At 52.6% G+C, this 16,825-nt stretch overlaps 1 protein-coding gene across 1 annotated transcript; it reads left to right on the top strand.

The window, feature by feature from the left end:
- Nucleotides 1-6,091: 6,091 nt before the first annotated feature.
- On the top strand, nt 6,092-16,611 carry LOC129336915 (uncharacterized WD repeat-containing protein all2124-like). Its single transcript, XM_054990330.1, has 8 exons — nt 6,092-6,874; nt 11,370-11,609; nt 12,056-12,236; nt 12,386-12,492; nt 12,576-12,722; nt 12,873-12,953; nt 15,397-15,609; nt 15,931-16,611. Exons 1-8 carry the CDS (start codon nt 6,092-6,094, stop codon nt 16,048-16,050), a joined length of 1,872 nt encoding a protein of 623 aa, XP_054846305.1. The 3' UTR covers nt 16,051-16,611.
- Nucleotides 16,612-16,825: the final 214 nt, after the last annotated feature.

Below are 16,825 nucleotides of genomic sequence, written 5' to 3'. Positions count from 1 at the left end.
CCCACTAGCTCAACCTGTGGGATTACCTGGGGTGGGGTGGGGTGGGACACTCACTTGCATGCCCAGCTATTATGGCTTTGCAAGAGGAGGGCAGGGCGGGGGTTCTGGGCCAGAACCCTCCCCCCCCCAAGCTGAATCACAAGAACAGCTGAGCCCTGGACTCCCGGGAGCCTCCCCCCCCCACACACACGTACAAAGCAAGCGTGTGTGTGTGTGTGTGTGTGTGGAAGGAAATGCCGCAGAATGGCCCCCGCCCTGCCTTTTTTCAGGGCAGACGCCCACCATGCACAGTGGCAACCTCTGCAACTGGCGTTCCAGAAAGAAAAAATGATTTTTAAAAAATTATTTATATATATATTCTTTTTATAATCCACCTTTCTTATTGACACTCAAGGCAGTTTATACACTGTACATCAATACGATCAGTGGCTGGGACATACAATAGGGTATTGATTTGCAGAAATTTGGAAACAAGTATAGAACCAAATACAGAGCTGAAACAAAACATAAGCACCTGTAAGATTAACAAAATTAGTGATAGGGTCTGAGCTTTTGTGAGCTCACTTCTTCAGGTAAGAGGTATCTGAAGAAGTGAGCAGTGGCTCATGAAAGCTCATACCCTATCACTAATTTTGCTAGTTTCATAGGTGCTATTGGACTGTTCCACTGCTACAGACAGACTAATACGGCTACCCATCTTGATCTAAAACATAAGCGATTTGACATGACATATTAAATAATGGGGAAACTACCCAGTAGGAGCATACTTGCAGCAACAGACAGTATACAGTAGTAAGGTGTACAGGACCTATCCCTTTATCGAAGTATAAATGTCTGGACCATTTCTTTACAGCACATCTGTGCATTAGCTTTGTAAAAAAAAAAGCCCTCCTGAATAATTCACTTTTGCATAGTTTGTGGAAAGCCCGGAGAGCGGGCACCCCCCTGAACTCCGCAGGCATGCCACTGCAGAAGGTGGGGGGACTACCACCACAGAGATTGTGTGCATGCTTGGGCAGTCGTTGATTTTGCCCCTTTGCAAGGTGGCACCTGCAGAAGGCCCTGTTCAGATGAGCAAAGCTGACATGGCAGAGCATAGGGGGAGAGGCAGTCCCGAAGATATAACGGACCAACGTCGTGAAGGGGATATCCAAATTCTTGAACTGAGGCTGGTAACTGATGGGCAGCCAATGGAGTGACTAAACATTGGGAGTAACACGTATGCTTCACCAAACTCCTGATAATAACTTGAGCTGTGAAGTTCTGCACCAACCAGAGTCTGAGGGAAGACCTATGTAAAGTGCATTACGGTAGTCTAGTCTTGAGGTTACCATGGCATGGATCCAGGTGGCCAGATCAGCCATGTCAATGTAGGCGGCTGTCTTCTGGGCTAGAGTGAGTTGACAGAAAGTATTGTTTTCAGCCGCTATCCAGTACAGCCCCAAGACTCTTAATCGAGTGTGCAAAGGTCAACTGGACCCCATCGAAAATGGGGAGTACAACCGCCATCAAGATTTCTGCCTTCCCAACCAGGATCATTTCGGTCTTCTCTGGGTTCAGCTTCATTCGTTTGCTTTCAGCTGTCCAGCAGTGACTCAAGACCTCTATTGCATCACCAGGGCATTTAGATAAAGAACCGAGTGTCACAGGCATATTAACGACATTCAATCCATAGCGAAGACCGATTTCTCCTACCGGCTTCAGACAGAGGTTGAGTAACACGGGGAGGGGATAAGATTGTGCCCTGTGGAACCTAACAAGGTAATTCCCGCACTGAAGAAATCTGGTCCCCAACAGTAACTCTTTGGGTCCATTCCATGAGGAACGGTTTAAACTAGACCGAGGCATGTCCCCTGGCACTCACTTCTGCTTCCCAACACCCCAACGGGATGGTGCGATTTACCATATCAAAGACTGCAGATAGAGCAGGAGGAGCAACAAAGCAGTATATCCTTTAATAATAATAATAATATTTGATTTATATACCACCCGGCCTGTTTACAAAGTATGTTATCATCCCCACAACAATATCACCCTGTGAGGTGGGTGGGGCTGAGAGAGCTAGAAGCTGTGACTGACCCAAGGCCACCCAGCTGGCTTCAAGCAGACAAGTGGGGAATCAAACCCAGCTCTCCAGATTGGAGTCCCTCTTAACCACTACGCCAGACTGGCTCCAAACACCTCAATAGGACGGTATAATTTACTGTATCAAAGGCTGCAGAGAGAGCCAGGAAGAACGGCAAAGCAGCATGTCCTTTGTCTACCTTCAGACATAGGTCATTAGCTAAAACTACCAGAGCCAATTCTGCCCCATAGCCGAGCCTGAAACCCAACTAAAAGGAGTCTAGAGCACAAGGGCTAGTTAAGAAACCTGGAGTTGGTCTGCTACTGCACTCTCAAGCACTTAACCTGGGAAGGGCAGGTTACACGAGTATGTAGGATTCACTGTCAGAGGATGTGGTGATGACATGTATATGCGGCTTTGAAAGCAGATTAGATAATCAGTGGCTACTAGCCATGGTGATTAAAGACAACCTCCATATACCGAGGCGGCAAACCTCTGGACCCCAGTGCCAGGGGGCAGCATCAGGGGGCCTCTGTGCCTTGTGGTTAGCCAGCTGGCCGCTGTGTGAGAGAGGAGGCTGGACTCCAAGGGCCATGGATTTGATCCAGGAGAGCTCTTCCGTTGCTCCTGCCCTGTGCAGGTGTATCCTTCAGCGTGAGCCAGGTTGCTGGTGACATGTCATTGTGGCACAGCACCCCTGCTTGGTGGGGGGCACTATTTCTGTTCCCTTGGCACCAGCTGGTGAGTACAGGCTTCCCAGCCCCGCCCCTCCTTTTCTGCTGTTCTTTTTGCCTTTGATCACCTGAAGCCGAGCCAGACCCTTGGCCCATCAAGGACAGTGTTCCCTCCTCTGGCTGGCAGTGGCTCTACCATTCCTACCTTCTTACTGCAAAATTCACACACGTCGTAGTGCCCTCCTCGTGCCCCTCCCTGGCCCACACTCCCTCCTTCCTGTGGAGGAGGAGGAGGAGGAGAAAGGAACAGGTATTGTCTGCTGGGTGCGCCAAGCATTTGCCCTTTTCGATTCTCAAGTGGAAAGCAGTAGCGTTCAGCGGCAGAAATACTTCCCTTGCCACACCCTGGAAGGCATGAACTTTTCAAAAAAGCGCCACGTGCTGCCGCTGGGTTTCCTTGGCAGCAGCATTACCATTTAGGGCTCTTTATTCCTTCTGAGACGGATTCCCCAGCCACTCCGTTATCACATCAAGCCATGATGCTACATAACCAATCAGATTTTGTGATATGCTGATATTTCTGGGGCCAAGGGAAGCTGAGAGTAAAAGGAAAGTAGCTTTGTTTCCTGAAAAATCACAGAACAGAGCGAGGCCCGGGATATTTTGACTTTGGCTAAAGTGTTTGTAACAATGATCCTCTCTTTTTGGTTCATCCCCTGTCTATTTATGCATTGATTTACTTTAAACATTTCAATCATGTGTTTCAGTTTACAAAAGTCACACATCCACACATCACAACTGTAAAATCATCAAGGTACTGTGCCAAGTAAAAAACAAAAGCACAGAGAATCTAGCAAGCACCACAAAAGGGTGAAGAAAGAGCAAAGTCCACGGCAAAAACTGAATCCACAGCACCAGCCATTCTCTAGGGATGCTGCCTGGTGCCTAACTGGAGAATGAAAGGGAGGTGGGTTTCCCTGGGGAAGCTGGTGTGCCCCAGCATGGGCACAAGTGGGGCTTCTGAAGAACAGCTCTGACGTACAGGTAGGATCCTCTTGCTGGGCCGAGGCTGTGTAAGGCTTTCAAGGCTGGAATTGGCGCTTCCCTTTGGGCCTGGAAACAAGCAGTTGGTGTAAGGGGGGGGGGGGGCTGAAAAAGGTCCTTGCAGCTCGCTGCAATTGCCACAAGAGGCGCCCATTTGGGACATCCTGCATGCGTAAGCATTGGAGCCCTTGCATTTCACAACAGCTCTCTTAAAGGGTTGTCGGAACTAAGGAAGATGTAACAGGGAGCATGCCTCAATAGGGTTTCTGTGAATAGGTTTTTAGCTGGAGAGTCTGAGCTGCCTCCTTGTGGGCTGGAGGGGTCACTACACCTTAAATATGTGGGATTATCTCTACCCTTTAAGAGCCCCATGGCACAGAGTGGTAAACTGTAACCCAAGCTCTGCTCACAACCTGAGCTCAATCCTGGTAGAAGCTGGGTTCCAATAGCCAGCTCAAGGTTGACTCGGCCTTCCATCCTTCCTAGGTCGGTAAATGAGTCCCCAGGTTCCTGGGGGTAAAATGTTGATGACTGGGGAAGGCAATGGCAAACCGCCCTGTAACAAAGAGTCTGCCAAGAAAACATCGGAACGCAACCACCCCACCCCCATATGGGTCAGTAATGACTCCATGCTTGCACAGGGGACTACCTTTACCTTTTTTATCTCTACCCCTTAATCTAGAATGCTGGAGAACACACCCCTAGGCTTTCACAGATGGCTAACAAAAGAGGAGCTAGGCTTAATTTAGGATGGGGAGGGGAAAGAGCTAGTGCTAGAGAAAGCTCAGTTTAATTTTTATGCACGGTTGGTCCAAAGTATTTTTAAAAATCTGATTTTTTAAAAATTAAACTGGATGTTTGCAGTCTGCCTTTCTGAGACTCAAGGTCGATTGCACAGTGTAAGTTAATGCAAGAAGGGCTTTCCGTCTTGGTAGGTTTTTAAGCAGAGGCTAGAGGGCCATCCGGCAGCAATGCTGATTCTGTGAGATCGTGAGAGGGAGGGCAGGAAGGTCTACATCAGTGCTTAGTTCCCGCAGCCCCTTCTTACATGCCCAGCATAATGCTGGTTGCCACTTTGGGGTCAGGAAGCAATTTCCTCCAGGCCAGTTTGGCTGGGGATCCTGACAGTGTTTTGCCATCTTCTGGGCATGAAGCAGGGGTCACTGGGGGTGTGAGGAGGGGAGATGTGAATTTCCTGCATTGTGCAGGGGGTTGGACTAGATGAGCCTAGAAGTCCCTTCCAACTCTATGATTCTTACCAGCTGGAGAACAATAATGCAATAGGGTATGCAAATGCAGAATTTGCAGAAATTTGAAACCAAGCAGCAATCCAATAAAGAGCTGAAAAAATGCTGAAATAAAGTACATGATATTAAACAGTGCAAAAATTACCCAGTAAGAACATAGTTACAGCAACAGGCATTGGCTTAATGCAAATATACAGTCCCAATGATGTGCTGTGTCTGTCCCAACAGACTCTGCACTGGAGGCCTGGGAGGAGGGGAGTTCCCTTTTGCAGACTCCCAGTGTAAGCAATCGCTGGCATTAACGGCGTGCGCCTTCCCTGGGGACTAAGGACAGATTAGGCATTCTACTTGTCTTAATGACTGCCCAGCTCCCTAACAGACACCTTGTCTGAGGGGGTGGAGGCACTCTTGAGTGAGGTGCTGAAGACACCTCTATTGGTGGATCTGGGTGGGGGACTGCAACATTTGTGCTGGGGGCTCCTTGCCGAGGCCGGCCCAGGATTTTGTAGCCTCTTGGGCTGCCGTGGGCCTCCCCAGTCATGATGGGCTCAACGCAGGAAAGAGGTGGTGCCTTGCTTTTTGAGGGAAGGTCTGGTTTGAGGGTTCCGGGTTCGTCCTGTACTATGGTCTGACCACTATACAGGGCAAGGGGGTTAAGACCCCCCGCAAGGGACGGGGGGGGGACAGTTATAATCGTCCACCCGTGTTGACTCACGGATCCTTCTGGATTTCCAAAGGCTCGTCTAGGGGATTTTATGATCCCAAGAAACGGTCTGTTGAGACTGCAGTGGAAGGAGAAGCTCCTAGAAGCCACCCACAAGGTTGCCACTGCTGGATCTCTCCCACCCTTGTGGTGGGACCTGATCCCAGGGTTCACCCCAGAACTGAGTGGCCTAAAGAGAGCCCGGAAACATCTGGAATGACGCTGGTGAGAAGCTTGTGTGCTGCATCCGAGAGAGCAGGCCGCGGAGCTCACTGGACTCCTTTACAGGAGGGACTGCGACCCAAGGGACGAACGGACGGACGGGCTCCTGCTTGGTGTGCCGAAGGCCCCGGGTTCGATGCCCGGCAGCTCCAGGCACAAAGGACCCGGCAGGCAGCAGAGGCCGGGAAGGAGCTTCAGCGGGGGCGGCTCGGGAGAGCTGCCGCCAGGACGAGACGCCCGCCCTGGCCGCGGGGGGTCCTGGGCCCGACTCCGTGTAGGGCGGCGGCGGCAGTGGGAGGCCGAGGCAGGCGCAGGCAGCCTGGCCGGGAAGGCCGCTCCCCTGCGGCCACGCAGCCACCCCCGGTCAGGGCCCCCGCGCCGCTCCCTTGCTCGGCTCCGCGGGCCGGGCGTGAGAGCCGGGCAGAGGCGGCGCTGGGCCGGGCCGGGGAGGGCAGCGGGGGGCGGCCGGCGCGGCGCTCAGCCTGCGAGCCGGGAGGGGCGTGGCGGGAGGCGGGATCCCCGGGCGCTCCAGGCCCTTCCCTTCCCTGCGCCGCGAGTCCGACGGGAACCGTCTCGCGGCCGCTGCCTCTATGGTTCGCGCCGCTCTCCTCCCTGCGCGAGGAGGACTTCCGGGTCGGGGGGCGGGCATCCGGCGGGGCCTTCTCTTCGCCGCGCTCTCATTGGCCAGCTCGGCGCCTCGCGCCCCCTCAGCGACGCCCCACCCTCCGCATCACGTGCCAAGCGGGGCTTTGCCGCAGGCTCCGCGACGTCCACCGAATCCGCCAATCGCGGAAGAAGCCGCTCGGCGCGCCCCGCCAATGAGGGATGGGGCGGGGCGAGGCGTACGGAGGCCGCGGCGTCCGCCCGTTGCCTAGGCGACGGCTGGGCCGCGGTCGGGGCGGCGCGAAGTTCCGGGCGGGTGAGCGCGACCGTGACGTCTCCTGGCCGCCGCCCGACCCCTGCCGCGGCGATGGGGCCCCGCTGCGTCTGGCCTCTGCAGAGCCCACGGGAGGGCCTTGGCCTGGCCCCGCCCCCGCCCCGCTCAGCCGCGCAAGGCCGGGGGGCCGGGAGACTTGCGCGGAGTCCCGTGGGCGGCCGGGCCTGGGCCGCGTCCGCTGTGCGGGCTCCGGGGCCTCTTTCCGGGCTGCCGAAGAAGGGCCTCCTCTCCACGAGGCAGGGACAAGAGCCCCGCGAACCGGGCGCTTCCTGGGCGCGGTGGCCGGGCCCGGGTGGGGGCGCGGGGGGCTCTCTTGAGGGGCTCGGCCTGGAGGTCCAGCCTTGTCTGCTCCGTGGGCGAGGGGCTCTGCAGGGCCTAGGGTTGCCAGCTCCAAGTTGGGAAATTCCTGGAGATCTGGGGGGGGGGGGTGAGTGAGTGACACCTGGAGAAGCCTGGAGAAAGTAGGGTTTGGGGAGGGAAAGGACCTCGGCATGGCATAATTCCATAGAGTCCACCCCCAAAAGTAGCCATTTTCTCCAGGTGAACTGATCTCTGTGGCCTGGAGACCAGTTGTAATTCCAGGAGCTCTCCAGCCAGTTTGGTGCAGTGGTTAAGAGCACGGGACTCTAATCTGGAGAGCTGGGTTTGATTCCCCACTCCCACTAAAAGCCGGCTGGGTGACTTTGGGTGATTCACAGTTCTCTGGAGCTCTCTCAGCCCCACCCACCTCACAGGGTGATTGTTGTGGGGTAATAACACTTTGTAAACTGCTCTGAGTGGGCATTAAGTTGTCCTGAAGGGCGGTATATAAATCAAATGTTATTATTATCATTATTGTATTGTCGAAGGCTTTCACGGCCGGAGAACGATGGTTGTTGTGGGTTTTCCGGGCTGTATTGCCGTGGATGCCAAGACCACGGCAATACAGCCTGGAAAACCCACAACAACCATTATCATTATTATCTGGAGGCTGGTAACCCTAGCAGGGCCTCAGGCAGGGAAGAGGCTTCCACGTGACCTCCCTCCTGAGCCTTAGGTGGTGGAAGATGCTGCTGGGGGCTGAGCCCAGGAGCTCCTGCAAGCTGCACTTGCAAATGTGGCATCAGAGGGCCGGAAGGGACCTACAGGGCCATCTAGTCCAACCTCTGCACAACGCAGGAAATTCAGTTACCTCCCCCCCCACTCCTGCTCCATGCGCTGAAGATGGCAAAACACCGTCAGGATCCCTAGCCAAAGGGGCCTGGGAAAAATTGCTTCCTGATCCCAAAGTGGCGATTGGCATTACCCTGGACATGTAAGAAGGGGCCACAAGAACTAAGCCCTGATGTAACCCTTCCTGCCCTCCCTCTCATCATCTGCCTAGGTTCACAGAATTGGCATTGCTGTCAGATGGCCATCTAGCCTCTGCTTAGAAACCTCCAAAGAAGGAGAGTCCACCACCTCCCAAGGAAGCCTGTTCCACTGAGGCACCGCTTTAACTGTCGGGAAGTCCTTCCTAATGTTTAGCCAAAAACTTTTGATTTAATTTCAAGCCATTGGTTCTGGTCTGACCTTTCAGTCATCGCCTTTCCAGACTAAGCATACCGAGCTCCTTCAGCCTTTCTTCATAGAACTTGGTTTCCAGACCCCTCAAATTGTGGTACCCCAAACTGAACACAATACTCTAGGTGAGGTCTAATCAAAGCAGAGCAGTACCATCACTTCACGTGGTCTGGACACACTGCTTCTGTTGATACAGCACAAAACCACATTTGCCTTTTTAGCTACCACATCACACCGCTGACTAGAGATAGGAATGAACAGGAAAAAAACCGAACATATTGTTCGTTGCCATCCACGAACAGGGACTCACGAACAACCACGAACATGGCCCTGTTCACAAACATGTTTGTGGGGGCCAGCAAGCTCTCCTCCAGCCATCAACCAAGTCAAGATCCCTACTGCACCACTCCCAGAAATCTGACCTGAGCAGGCAGCAGGAAAGGTACCAATAATAAATAATAGCTTGGCCCAGAGCCTGGCAGCAGCCCTGGAACTTGAAGGGGTAGATCCCTATCCCACCCCACACAAAGAAAATTCAAGCTCCAATGCACTCTATCAAAATGCTAACTGCAACTGTCTCGCTCCCTCTCTACTGTCTGCAAAGTCAGAGCTGGGAGCCCCCCTCCCCCCTGCTCTTTGCTCCCTTGTAACAAATTTGGAGCTCCACACTTGAAAGGAAGACCTGCCTATCAAGCTAAATTGGGCTTAGATTGGGGTTTCCAGGGCAACAGCAGGAGTTCAGACAGAGTTCAGGCAGTCCCTGCCTCTGGTTGCCAAGGGAATTGATTGCAGGTGCCAGATTGTCTGGCTTGATGAACAGCAACAAACGAGGCTTGCAACAAGCACCTGTTTGTTTAGAATGGGGTCTCACGAACAGCTTGTTCGCGAACAGCAGATTGGGCTGTTTGTGGCTTTTTTTTGTTCCTATTGCTGTTCGTGCCCATCTCTACGGCTGACTCATATTCAGTGTATGGTCTACTAGGACCCTTACGTCCTTCTTGCACATACAGCTGTCAAGACAAGTCTCCCCCATTCTATAATTATGTATTTGATATGTCCTTCCTAAATGCAGCATTTTGCACTTATTTCTGTTGAAATTTTTTATTTGATTTAGCCCAGTTTTCTAGCCTGTCAAAATCATCCTGTATCCTGACTCTTCCAGCATATTTGCTACCCCTCCCAATTTAGTATCATTTGCAAATTTAGTAAGCATTCCTTCGATTCTTTCATCCAAATCATTTATAAAAAAGTTGAACAGAACAGATCCTAGGACTGATCCCTGAGGAACTCCCCTTGTCACTATTCTCCAAGAGAATGAGGAACCATTAACAAGCACTCTTTAGGTGCGATCTGTCAAGCAGTTACGGATCCACTTGTGTGTGTGTGTGTGTGGTGCCCTCAAGTCACAGCTGACTTAAGGCGACCCCTAGTGGATTTTTCATGGCAAGAGACTAACAGAGGTGGTTTGCCATTGCCTGCCTCTGCAACCCTGGTCTTCATTGGAGGTCTCCCATCCAATTACTAACCAAGGCTGACCCTGCTTAGTTTCTGAGCTCTGATGAGATCAGGCTAACCTGGGCTAACCAGGTTAGGGCTGCTTTCTCAAAAGGTTCGTCTGGCATGACTTATTCTTGAAAAACCCATGCTGGCTCTTAGTAATCACAGCCATCCTTTCTAAATGTTCAAGGACTGACTGATGATTTGTTCCAAAACTTTTCCAGGCATAGACATCAAGCCGACGGGTCTGTAGTTACCTGGATCCTCCTTTTTCCCCTTCTTGAAGTTGGGGACAACATTTGCCTGCTTCCAATCTTTTGACACCTCACCTATTCTCCAAGAATTCTCAAAAATAATGGACAGAGGCTCCGAAATTACATCCGCAAATTCTTTTAGTACCCTTGGATGCAATTCATCTAGCTCTGAGGACTTAGTTCCATTTAAAGGAACTGGCTGCTTATGTACTATCCCTATGCTGATCCTAGGCTGTAAGTCCCTTCTGTGTGTTCTGTTATTGCCCTGTTTGATTGACTGATTGATTTGATTTGATTTGATTTATACCCCGCCCTCCCCACAGATGGGCTCAGGGCGGCTAACAACATTTTAAAAATACATTAGAAGTCACAAAACCATAAGATCAATAATAATTTTTTTAAAAGTCATTAAAATAGTCCAGGAGCAGGCTATTTAAACAAATATTGGGAGTCTGTATACGGGCATAGCAGATGGCCGAGGGCAGCCCCAGAAAAAGTGGCGGTCTTAGATAGAAGAAGGAGCACCATCTCCCTCGCAGGAGAAGACTGAGGAAAAGTAGGAATTGAGCAGTTCTGCCCTCTCTTCGTCGCCTGTTACCATTTCACTTCCCTGTCCCTGAAATGGGCCTGCCATGTCAGATGCTCTGCCGCTGAGCCGTAGTCCCTCCCCAAGGATGGACCAGTATCCTTTTCCTTTGGGGAGCATCTCAGACCTTTGCAGGGTGTGTGGAGTTCCCTATTGCACAAACTGGGAGCTTTCCCTCACTGTTGGATGATCTTTCTCTCCTGCCAGCCGCCCAACAGACGTGGAAGTGCCCCCCCATCACCTTGACCTTTCATAGCATGTGTAATATGGGCCATGTTTATCTCTAGGCTATGAAGAAATTGGGCGCGGGGGGGGGGAGATAATGCCTGCATACAAAAAGGTGGTTCAAGTCCACCACTTTGTTTTTTTTCCCAGTTGGCCCCAGTGAGCAACGAGCCCCTTCTTCAGCTGAGGGAGCCGAAGTCCTCCTCCTCCTCCTCCTCCTCCTCAAGCTTTTTCTCCCTGGACCTGTGCTCTAAGCAGGAGCACCTATAATACCCACCCCCACCACATACACCCAGTGTGACAGAGTTGTCAGTCGCCCTTCCCAGGCATGGATAACGACATTTCTTCTCTCTCGCTCCGCTTTTTGGCACAGGGTCCGAGCCCCATGGCGCAGCGGCGGTTGGCTGAGGCCTTGCAACTCTCACGTGACCTTGTTATTGTGGAGTGTGGCCAGGATCAGAAAGCGTGGGCAAAGGAGGGGTCTTGCTCCTCCCGCAGCCTGACTGCCCCACAGCGAGTCCCCCTCAGCAAGGACCCCCATGGCATCTACAGCCTGGGCTTTACCCCTGATGGGGGGCAGCTTGCAGCTGGCTTTGGAAATGGAGTGGTGCAGGTAAGGAAGGCTGGACACACCCCGCAGAGTCACCAGGCAGCAGCCGCCAGTGTTGATAACAAGCCCGTAGCTCACGCTGGAGAGGGACTGCAAATGCACTGGCTGGGTCAAAGTGGGGCAGGGGCTGGATTCCTGGGAGGGGGCCACAGGGATTTGGGGGCAGGAGCTGGGGCCCTTTGCATCCCGACTCCAGAAAAGAAGCTCTTTCAGAAAAAATAGTGTGTCACTGGGGTGAGTAAGTGAATGTGCTTGCGTCTCTGAGACAGGCTTCCTTCCTGTAAACATAAAAGCAAAGCCACAATTGGCAGAGAGGGGTGACTTTGGGCCCCTGGACTGCCATTGGCTGCATTCTGTGCTTTGGGTCAAAATGTAGAGGGGGGAAGACAGAGACCAAGTGGCCTTTTGTGGGTGATGTGGTTCCTGGCTCTTTGTTTCTGCTTTCCCAGCTGGTGGACGCAGTGGCAGGCTTGGCAGGTCCTTCCTTGTTCCCAGGGCACCACACGCACCATGCCATCACTGCTGTGAACTTCCATCGGTTGAAGCCAGAGCTGCTGTTGGCTGCTGGAGCAGATGGCACCATCACCATCTATGATTTGCCATCTCAGTATCCTGTGGTGTCCTTGACAGGTACAGGGGTTGGCCTGCTTGGGAGGGACTCCAGGGTGAGCGAACGTGTCTTCACCTTGGTTGAGAACGCAGGAGAAATGGGGTGGGGGTCAGCTTGTAATGTTCAAGGGTTCACCCAGACTTAAATCTCTCCCCCTCCCCCCTGCCAGAGAAGGAGAATGAGATCAATGCTCTAGATGTCTCCCGGGATGGCAGCGCCTTTGCTACTGCTGGCAAGGACCGGCACATCCGTCTCTATGACAGCCACACCAACCAGGTGAGCTCATGGCAGTGGAGGCCATGTGTGCTGAGTAGAGGGTGCCGTCAACACTGGTCTTTTTCCCCTTTTCCATTGAGAAGCTCTTCCATGTCATGGAGGCCCCCGACTTCATGGCTGGGGACGAGTTCACGCCTCGCAGTGGCCATTCCCGGCGGATCTTCGCCTTGCGTTTCCACCCCACAGAGTTGCATCTCTTTCTGACCGGGGGCTGGGACAACTCTGTCAAAGTGAGTAGTCTGGGGAGGTTGTTTCTGGCCCCAGATCCCCTCTTCGGCCGTGTCTCTTGCGGGGAGCGTGTGGAGGGACTCCTGCCTGCTGGGTGAGAGGGGCGTAGTCCAGTTCTCTCCTTTCTTGTGAATCTCTTGTCTGTGCTCTAGGTGTGGGACAAGCGTGTGCACAAAGGGGCGCAAGGCATGCTCAGTGGGCCCCACATCTGCGGCCCAGGTATTGACGTCAAGGTGAGGAGGAAGAAGACAGGTATCTGCCTGTCTAATTTTTATTCTGCCCTGGCTCTAAGGAGCCCAGGGCAGCGTACCTGGTTCATCTCCTTTCCATTTTATCCTCACAACGACACTGTGAGTTAGGTTGGATAGAGAGGGTGTGATGGGGTACCAAGTGAATTTTATAGTTATGCGGTGATTTGAACACGGGTCTCCAAGAGCATAGATCAACACTTGTACACAGTGTTGGCTTTCTGCTTCTAGAATGAAGGGCAAGAACCTCTATGTTCAGAGAAATTCCCCCTTTGAAACCTGTTTTGTGTGTGTGTGTGTGGGGGGGGGGGTGTGGGTGTGGGTGTGTGGGTGTGTGGGTGTGTGGGGTCAAGGGGAGTCCAGGTGGATAGGTTTCAGTTTCCTGTCCTGGAGCCCTTGCACTCACGGTCCAGGACTTTTGAGATGACTTGTCAAGAGCAGGCTTGGAGCGGAGTTTCCAGCATGCCTGGCCCAGCTCTGTTTGCCTTCACAAAGGTCCTCCTAGGCTGCAGGAGAATCTGTAAAACTTTCAGCCTGGAACTGGAGACTTGTGTCCAAGGGGAGAAATCCCTTTCTGTGAAGGTTAGGGAGGGGGGAGCTCAGCCCTACACTTTCACCCCTCATGCGTGCCCTGACCCTTTTGGTCAACGCCAGTGTAAGAATGCAGTGGGGGGACAAGGTCGTTTATAACAGGAGTTTGTTTCAAATGAGGCAAGGCTAAACCATCTGGGACTTTGGGGTTTAGAAAAAAGGGGAATTAAGGGTGGCACGATAAAAGTCTGCAAGATTAAGCATGGTGCAAAGGAAGCAGAGAAATAGACGTTCCCCTTCAGTTAGACTGGAACTTGGTGGTAAGGATCGTCCTATATATTTATTATTATTTACCAATTTACAAAATTCATACCTCACCTTTCTTCCTCATCAGGGTCACCCGGGTAGCTGATAGATTAAAAATATATATGATAAAAACACATCTTAAAAACCATTAAACCTAAACAAAACAAATAATTAAAACAATTAAAACCACGCTAAATACACATGCAATTGAAAACATTGAGCAGGAAGGCGAATCACTGAGGGAACACCAGAAAAAAACTAAACAGCCTTTGCCCGTGGGCAGGAGCCAGCAGCAGAAGGGGGCAGGCAAGTCTCCCTGGGGAGAGAGTTTCCGTTTCGGTGCCATGACTGAGAAGGCCGTCCTGTCTCTCCTCAGAAGGCAGAGGCAGGGTCTCAGAAGATAGCCATAGCGGTTGGGCAGGTTCATAAGGAAGTAGGCGGTCCCAAATTATATAGGGCTTTAAAGGTCAACATCCACACCTTGACTTGTGCCCAGAAACAGATGGGGAGCCAGTGCAGATGATGGTCCTTATGACCCCCCCTTAACATTCTGGATGCAGCATTCTGCACCAACTGGCCTTTCCAAACAGTGTTCAAGGGCCACCCTGCATAGAGTGGATTGCAGTAATCTAATCTAGACGTAAGCAGGGCACGCACCACCGTGGCCAGATCTTTTCTGCCGCCTAGCAAAAGCCACAACTGGCTCACCTTTTGAAGCTGCTAAAAGGCCCTCCTGGCCATAGTTGCCGCCTGTTTATCCAGCAGTAAGGGTGGGTCCAAGAGCACCTGCAAACTGGAGCTCTATAAAGTTGATTAGTTGCAGGCTCAAGAGACAAAAGGAAGTACGACTTCACCCAGCAAGTAGTTGACTTGTGGAAATCTCTGCCATGAGATGTGGTGAGGGTAACTGGCTTAGGAGGATTTAAAAGGGAGCTAGGTGTATGGCTGGCTATTAGCCAGAACGGCCAGATTGGGCTGCTCGGTTCAGAGACGGAACAGACCTCGTTCGTTGCCAGATGCTGTGGAGCAATCAGGGGAGGGCCATGAGGGCTTCTCTGCAGCATCTGACTGGCCACTGCGGGAGTCAGGAGGCCAGACTGGAGGGACCCATTTTGTGTTCTGTATAGCAGGAATTAATGCCTGATCAGCACTGGGCATGGCCCAGGCTGCCTCGGGGCTAAACTGATCCTTCCCAGGGCCTTCCATGGGCAGCTGTTTTCTAACCAAACTGGGTGTTGTGTTGGACGGAGGAAGCAGGGTTTAAACCCCCCACTTAGCCACAGAGCTCTCTGGGTGGCCTTGGGCTCATCACGATTGCCCTGCGGGGGACACTGTGGGAGCTGCTCAGAGGAAGGGGTGTGTGGAGAGGAAATCAGTGAATGCTACTTAGGGCTGGTCTTGCCCCATCCCTTCCTTGAGATGAAAATCTCGATTCACAAAATGCAGCAATGTTGTTTGGGCCCAAGAAGGTGGCTTAAGCTGCACACTGTGTAGTTGTGGCGGGGTATTCCTCCATTCCCCTGCTACCAGGGAGGAAGAATTCTCTTTCCCAGTGACTGGCTGATAATCCCTCTGGCTCCTCTCCTTGCAGGGAAATCAAGTCCTGACTGGTTCATGGGTGCCCCGCAATGCCCTCCAGATGTGGGACTTGCGCATGGCTCGGCTGTGGCAAAACCTGCCCTTTCCTGGGAGCCCTACACAGGGGGAATTCCTCTACTCAGCCCAATTCTGTGCCGGGAACATGGTGATGGCTGGTGGCAGTGGAACCTGTGGAGCTAGCCTTCTCCATGCCGGCACTGGTCAGGTAAGGAGTCCAGGAGAAGTGCTCTTCTGGACAGGGGGAGGGAGCAGCTAGAGAGGTGCCTTCCTCAAGCTGTGTGATGCTTGTTCAGCTCGCTCGGTGCTTTGACTGGCAGCCGCTCCCTGACATCTTCCTTCCAAAGCAGGTTGCAGGGACTGCCCCAAGCCCAAGAACCTCTGCTCCACCACTGAGCAATGGCCACTGCCTGAAAAGGGTTGTGGGGCTGGGTAAAGCCTCACGTGGAGAGAGGCTTGGCTGCATCTTGGCTGCCAGCTCTATCTCTCTCTCTCTCTCTTGCTCTCTCTCTACTGCTGCTGCTCACAGGTGGTTGGAGAGATCCACCTACCCAACAAACCTGTTCATGTGGTGGCATCAGCACCTGGAGGGCAGTTGGTGGCTGTGGCTGGTGCAGGAGGAAACCTTCACTTTGCAGAGCTGAACTGAACTAAAGGCTCAAGTCAAAATATGCGGCAGCCCAGTTTGGGAGGTGAGGAGCAGCGGGCACAGCGGCTAGAAGCAGCCCCACACTTGCCAAAGTCTCTGTCAGTGGACTCCCCAGCTTCTTCATGAGCCTCCACTCCTTTGTGGCTTTGCTTCTCCCTTTGGCTTTACCACGAGCCCTTCACTGGATCTCTTCCCCCTCCTGATTTCCTTTCTGTCCTGGGCAACTGTATCCTCTCAACCGCCATGGACTCCCCCTCCCTGTGCCCTTTCAGGTTGAGGTTTGGGGGGGGGGGACAGGGGCTTTGCTTTCCCTGTATTCATGCAATAAAAGGCTTTCTGCCACGCAGAGAGTGGCTGTGGCGGGGTTTGTGGCTTGGGATGGTGGCTTGTGTAGACTGGCTCCCAGCCAGGATGGACCATCTGAATTTGCCTTCCTTAGAGGACTCCAGACTAAGTATTCTTGGATACAGTTCTCTACCACACACTTGGCACACTGTTCTCAAATGGGGGGGGGGGCATCCCCTGACTCTCCTGAAGTGGAGCTCTTTCCTTCCCTCCCTCTTACTCTCTCAGGAGAGGGTTTGTACAGGCCTCATATACTTCCGGAGCTGTCACATGAGCTGGCTTGAGGAGAGCCCTGGCTCAGGGGAAAAACCAGCAGCAATTTAAAGACGGATGGTGATTTTATTCTGCTGTAACTTCGGTGGACTGGAGGCTGTTTCCATCCAAAGGCAGGCTCTCCTCTGTGAACATGCTAAAAAGGACATTTGGCAGT

Source organism: Eublepharis macularius, chromosome 10 (genome assembly GCF_028583425.1).
Source record: "Eublepharis macularius isolate TG4126 chromosome 10, MPM_Emac_v1.0, whole genome shotgun sequence".
NCBI classification, from domain to species: domain Eukaryota; kingdom Metazoa; phylum Chordata; class Lepidosauria; order Squamata; family Eublepharidae; genus Eublepharis; species Eublepharis macularius.
Note: the sequence above shows the minus strand (reverse complement) of the source record. Positions and strands in the feature narration are given on the sequence as shown.